At 42.5% G+C, this 7,038-nt stretch overlaps 1 protein-coding gene across 3 annotated transcripts in view; it reads left to right on the top strand.

Annotated features, from left to right (window-relative positions):
• The first annotated feature begins 1,464 nt into the window (after window positions 1-1,464).
• Window positions 1,465-7,038, top strand: part of axin1 (axin 1) — a 29,720-nt gene continuing 24,146 nt past the window's right edge. For all 3 annotated transcript variants that reach the window (XM_084071940.1, XM_084071941.1, XM_084071939.1), the window contains exons 1-2: window positions 1,465-1,605; window positions 4,484-5,458. In XM_084071940.1, the coding sequence (XP_083928066.1) occupies window positions 4,563-5,458 (896 nt within the window). In that variant the 5' untranslated portion in view covers window positions 1,465-1,605; window positions 4,484-4,562. The remainder of the gene's footprint in view (window positions 1,606-4,483; window positions 5,459-7,038) is intronic.

The raw sequence follows: 7,038 nt of genomic DNA, 5'->3' as shown, positions 1-7,038 counted from the left end.
AGGGGCAATACTTGATTGGGGTTTTGGATATAAAGGCTGTACATGTTCTGGTCTCATGTTGTTAGTGAGCTGTTAGATCTCAAGCCCGTAGGCCTACTCTATAACTATCTTGTCTATAAGTGCACAATATTTTTCATTCATTCATTTTTGACAATGGGAATATATCATATTGTTGAGAAAATGTTAGTAGACAGAATAGATGGGAATATAATGCAGTAACAAAGGCATTTCAATTGTCATTTTTGTTGCCGACAGGCTTATTGCATATCACACACGCACACACTGCGTGCCTGCGTGCGTGCGTGCGTGCGTGTGTGCGTGTGTGTGTGGTCCTTACATGAGTAATCAATTGATGCAGATATAGGCTCCACCTGAGCGAATTGTTATTTTTGAATGATTTTTATGTAATAAAACATAATTAAATCCAATTATAGTTTTAGAATTCAAGTGTACTTTTATCTTAGGCTTAGCCATGATTTTCCTGATTTTATTTAGTGGAGCCACAGAATTTGACAACAGACAAAAATAACCTTATTTATAATGATTTAGATTAGATTTTAAGGGAATGTTCAGTAGGCTGTACCTTTATACATTATTTTCTAAGGGCTCCAATCTCTAAAGCCTGATCGATCAAAATCACTCATCTGCTTTTTATACAAAACCACAAAAGCCAATTTAGAATAGATCCACAACAAATTATACATACATAATTACTCATTTACCACATGATCGACCGTTTATGCACAGCAACCATAGTCATTACACTGGGACATCGTTTATAACACAATGTGTAGCCCATTGTGTTCCTGACAAAAGCATTCAATGCATTGCTGTATGATTCAATGTCACGCCGTTTGCTCTCAACCCGGCCTGAGGGACGCGTGAAACTATTTCCCACTGTAATCACACGATGAGGACACGGGGCTAAATTGGGTAACAGCGTCAGAGCCATTGCGCTTATACACATTCATTTGGCGGACCACTACCGTTACCTGTGTGCGTTTCTCAACCCCATAAATCAGAAAAATAAGTACAAGGATATTTGGTGACAGGAAGATTCGCCCGAAAACACTCTCGCCCCCATTTTTTTTTTTTCGCGGACCGCTCGTATTTTTACTGAGGAAAATAAGTTAGGGTTAGGCAAAGTTATACTGAGCTTATGTTTAGGAATAAGGTTAGGTTTTGGCACCATTTTACTGAGGTTACGTTTAGGAATAAGGTTAGATTTCTAGGCATAGTTTACTGAGGTTACGTTTAATACGAATACCAGGTGGGGACCGTTCCGAGGCCGCCGGATTTGCCCCGGGGCGACTGTGTTTTGGGGCGAGCGTTTTTGCTATTCGGATATTTTCCTTCCTTTCCTTCTTTCAAAGACTGTGGGCAATGTGTGTTGTGAACACGCGAGGCGCTGTTGTGCATCGTCCGCTCTGTAGCCTCTGCTACAACACAGACAGTGAGAGACAGCCATGGAAAGGTGGAGAGCGGACCAGTGTTTTCTTTGTTATTTTTAAACTCTGTGCAAATCGCATCTATGACACCATTCATAGTGACCCGTGTCGGTTCGTATTCCCGATGCACCCGAAAGCGGCGAGAAGATTTTCACAGGTGAAGTATAGATCACTTTTTTCCTCCTTCCCAGAGCTCAGGGATTGGGATTGCGGTAGTCGGAGGAGATATGTGCCATCGTTTTTTGCTGTATGTATGTAAGTCAAATCTGAAATCGGAGTGTGATCTTTCTCCCTCCCTGCGCCTTGTATTGTAACGGACGGGAAAATGTGTGTGGTGTTAAGTTGTTCATTTAGTTCAACGGCCATATATGCGCGGATAATAGGGAAACGATTAGGGAATAGTGTTTCAAAGTTGTGCACTTGTCGGTCGGCTGCTGAAGGGCCTGGCTGTGTGTGTGTGTGTGTGTGTGTGTGTGTGTGTGTGTGTGTGTGTGTGTGTGTGTGTGTGTGTACGTACGGAGTTTGTTTCTGGCTCCCCTCCCCCACCCGTACCGTACCGCCGCTGTGCTGCTCATTCTGGAGACAGTGTTGCCATGTCCGCTTATTATAAGCGACTTTGGGCTTCTTTTTCTACTAAGGGTGCTTGTAAATACCGGTATTGTTGTTGGTTGCGGTTTTTTGGGCTTGTTTCTGAAGTGTAGTTGCTTATTTTGGGCTTGCTGTGTTATATTGTCTAAACCAGTGGACTCCAAATGAATATGCATTTGTCCGCACTCTGCAGACCCCCCATCTGAAAACATGTTGTGCCAGCCAGGGAGTGGACCTCCATACATACAAGACTTGTGTTAAAATGTTCCGAACATATTCAAAAAATGTTCACATCTTCTTCAAGGTCTTTTTGAAAATAGTAGATCTACAAGCTTTAGTGAGCTTGTAGATAGGCTATTTTCAAATGGCTCCTGTAGCCCTAGTTGCTTCTTTTGGCCTTGTTTTCATAGACCTGGTTGCTTGTTTCTGTCGCTAAAGCTGGCAACACTGCTGGAGAGGCCAAGACATGAATGTGATGTGAGGCTCACTTCAAAGGAGACACTACGGCTGTACTTACAGCCTACTCACACAGTCATACACAGGTCGCCAGCGAAACACAACCATTAATCATGTACAATAAACAATAGATACAGCATTAGATACAGTCCGAGGGCATGCATGGATCTCTGTTGTCCCCATGCAGTTTATAGTGTCATTTTCAGTTATACTTCAAGCCAAGGAAGGCTGCAATTTGGTTAGTGATTTCGGACAGGGTTTCACATATTCGTGCTGGTCAGTGCAGTTACTACATTTTAGCCGTGCAAAGAATGTTGAATTAATAGGAAATCCATGCAGTGTAAGCTAGTGCTATCTCAACCAGAGGGATTATCCCATAGCATTTTGACTGCTGCAGGGGGGGGGGGGTCTGGAAATGGGGAGAAGGGAGGGGATCAAAACGGTCCAATTCAAGGGCAAACAGATTCTCAGAACTCTCAACTGTGAAATACGGTGGCATGTATGTATGTGTCCGTTGCGTGCGTTATTGTTGGGCAAAGGTAGCGGTATTAATAATAGGTTTAATTTAGTTAAGAAATATGTACTTGTATTGGACGATAGCGTAAGTGGGCGTGGCCTAAATGGGAAGTGACTTTAAACTTGAAATGATTTCAACATTGGCGCACAGTTGCGAATAATTCCAAAATGTAAAGGAAAAAATCATGATTAACAATAGGCTACAATTTTAACCCCCAAATTATACATTGTTGTTGTTTAGCAGAGTGATTGATGTAGGGGTCCCAATAGTGTAATAGTTAGCAACAGCATCAATTATTACAATAGCCCTAGTTCAGTGTTTGGGTCGAGGACCGAAGCTTTATTGAATTTGAAGGTCACCCGCCTTTTCCCTCACTGTCCTGTTACAATAAAGCAAAACATGCCAATTCTGTTATATGACAAGAACAGATTGTCCTTCAAAACTTGCGATAAACCAGAATTTATTTTGCATACAAGTATGTCATATATTGTACCTACTTTTTGTATTTATTTATTTTTAAATGTCTGACAGGGATCTCATCATGAGCTTGTAGACCACCCTAGAATGGCTGTGATATTACATACATTTCATCTATGCTGTATACACAGCCATAGATCACAACTATGCCCTCCTGTGTCGGTGAGTTATCGCAGCGGTAATCAATTGCTGCGACTTGGGGTCAGCTATTGTCATCTAGTTTCATATCCATTTGAAAGTACCTGACGGGCCCGAAATGATTGCAGGACTGAACAGAACATACGAAAACTTCCTTTGGTGAGCACAAGGGGCACACAATTAACAGGTGTGATTAATTACCCAGCACCAATCGCAATGCACCTGTCAAATGTGTGCCGTATGTGCTCACCAAAGGAAGTTTTCATATGTTCAGTGTGGAGTTGGGGTTAAAGGTCATTCTTTTGCCTTAATTCAGTGAGAGAGCCCAATGCCAATACACAATGGGGACTACAGTAGGTGCAATATTGACCATGTCAGACAGCTAACAGGAGGTGAAGGATGACTGATTTTATTTATCTAGACTAATATAACTTTATCACTGCTGTGTGACATGGATTAATGGGGTGGGGCCTGGGGGGATGTTATGATATGCTTGTATGTGTAATTAATTTGGACCAAAGCTAGCATAATAAGGTTCAGCCTAATTACACATTTATTACACATCAGATGTATTGTGATGCAGGTGAATGTTGCTCCTGGGATGTATTTTCTAGCAGCTTGTTGCTTGTTAGCTCTCCAGAATTGTGTAGCTTACATTTACAAAGTCGCATGTGTTACTGCTGTCTTGTAGTAACCAGTTAATTCACAATATCAGGTAGTATTACTCCACTTTTAACATGGTTTATGACAATATTATCGTAACCCTGTATGTAGGTACATTGAAAACAAGCTAAGAGTTGGGCTGCATTTGGATGACTTAACGAAGCTGCATCTCATTATGTATTTTTCCCCCTTGCAGGAGACATTTTTTCGCAGTGGCATAAGTAGAGGTCTGGATCTAATTGTTGTGCGGTGTGGGCTCCACGGGGACGTGGCGTATGGACGCTGTGACTATGAGCGTAAGCGACAAAGGGGGCTACCTAGTGGACCTGGGAGGCAGCTTTACTGAGGATGCCCCCAGACCCCCAGTCCCTGGGGAAGAAGGTGTGTTGGTGTGCAGCGATGGGCGCCAGTACGGCAACGGCGTCTATTCCTCAAAGAACGAGAGCCTCAAATGTGAGGCCTCTGTTGCTACGCCCAGGCGGCCTGACTTGGACCTGGGCTATGAGCCAGAGGGTAGTGCTTCCCCTACACCACCCTACTTGAAGTGGGCAGAATCTCTGCACTCACTTCTGGATGATCAGGATGGCATCCATCTGTTTAGGACGTTCCTCAAGCAAGAGGAGTGTGCAGACATGTTAGACTTCTGGTTTGCATGCAGCGGCTTCCGCAAACTCGAGGCCAATGAGGGTAATGAGGAGAAGAAGTTGAAACTGGCAAAAGCAATTTATAAGAAATACATCTTGGACAACAATGGAATTGTCTCCAGACAGATCAAGCCACCCACAAAGTGCTTCATTAAAGACTGTGTGATGAAGCTACACATTGATCCGGCCATGTTTGACCAGGCTCAGACTGAGATTCAGACTATGATGGAGGAGAACACCTACCCTTTATTTCTCAAGTCTGACATATATTTGGAATACACCAGGACAGGCGGAGAGAGCCCTAAGTTGTACAGTGATCAGAGTTCTGTTTCTGGGAATGGAAAGGTTCTGTCGGGGTATCTACCGACATTAAATGAGGATGAGGAGTGGAAGTGCGACCAAGAGCTGGAGGAACTGCCCGAGTGCGATCCGACGCCTAGCAACAGGCTCACACAGAAGTTACTAATGGAGACGACGCCACAGCGCGTTGCCAATACGAAGAGATTCCCGGACACTCCAGAGTACAGGTAAATCCTCCCGGCCATCTAAAAGCATTCACTTCAGCCTCTAACTACCCAGCTACTCTCTTCAAGTGCTGAATTAGATATGAACACACACACGCGCGCACACACGCACACACCTTTCCTACCTCTCTGTATGAGTGCTGCCTGAAGTTTGAGATGAAAAGAGCCTGGATGTAGCACCACGGACAGCTTTTAAGCAACACAGGGGGAAACTCCTAAGTATCTGTGGCTGTGTATCTGTGAGAAAGTGTCAGAGGTTACAGGAACTCCTTCGCTTGCTTTTAGAAGGTAGAGGCTCTGTGTAATGTGTATGCATACTACTTTACGCATATCTTTCCGTGGGTGACCAAAATGTTGGAGATGATTTTCTTTATAAATGAGAAAAGGAAGGAAGGAAAGGTGGAAGACAGTCTTGCCTTGATTTAATGGTACTATGGAAGATAATACGCACCGCCTATAAATGCAGACCATACATTTTAGTAAACTTTTCTTTTAATCATAAGAAGAGATAAAAAACTATACAACATTAATGATGTCCCTTGAAAATGTATGAACAATTAGCATGAAGCACACCTATATTTTCCAAACTGGTTAATCTATTAAAGCAATTAATTCATCCATTTCTGGAAACTCCTTTTTCTTTTTATACCACTGGTAGTCTTCTGTTGGATTGCTACTGTGCATTTGTGTATGGGTTGTGTGTTGTGCTTAATATCAGAGTGAAGAGTATGCTGTTCAAACTGACAAAAGAAAAATGCAGTGAACAGTTTTTACTGATGGTGCTTGTTTACTGGAAGGGATATCTACCTCAGCTGTGAGCGTGAGCAATGCCTTGGTGCAAAATATTGTATGTATTTGTATTGGACCATTTACTAGAGCATCCGTAACTGCAAGCAAGCTATTTCAACTGTGTACTAAGAGGAAAAGTCCAAGGCACTCACAGTGCTGGTGTTTCAAAAGTTAAAAAGACTTTATTAGATCATCTTGACTGAGACCTATGTTTAAGCAGGAGCCATCGCCAGGGTGTGAGGGAGTTGCTTCAGCAGAAGGGTAGCATTATGCATTTTGAATATGTTAAGTCAGTGTTCACGTTTCCAATTCCAAAATTGACATGGCTGCGATTACTCACGAGGCAACATTGAAAGAAAGCAAACCAGACAGCCCCTTTCTACTCTGAGAAAGACAACTCAACTCATTTCACTGCAGCATGCAGAACAAACTAGCAGCTGCACCAGAGCTAAATAATAGTTAATCCATTAAGACCGGTAACCCATCTGTGTCATTTTAAGATTTCTTTGGCTATTCAAAAATAGCAGATATACAAGCTCAAGTGCCACGCTATGAGCTTGTAGATCTGCTATTTAAAAAAAAAAAAAACGTGGGCAATTTGTGCAAATCTTTGAATATATATATACATATATATATATATATGTTTTAAAGCGAACATTTTTAACTCCGATCTGTGCTTCTCGGGGTCCCTGGAACAACATATTTTCAGATGGGGGTCCACGGCCAAATACATATAATTTCGGGGGTACTTCACATGGAAAAGTTGGAGCACCACTGATATAGCAACATACCGT

This window comes from Gymnoscopelus microlampas (assembly GCF_963454915.1).
Source record: "Gymnoscopelus microlampas genome assembly, chromosome: 11".
Taxonomy (NCBI): domain Eukaryota; kingdom Metazoa; phylum Chordata; class Actinopteri; order Myctophiformes; family Myctophidae; genus Gymnoscopelus; species Gymnoscopelus microlampas.
This window is presented reverse-complemented; position numbering and strand designations above follow the sequence as displayed.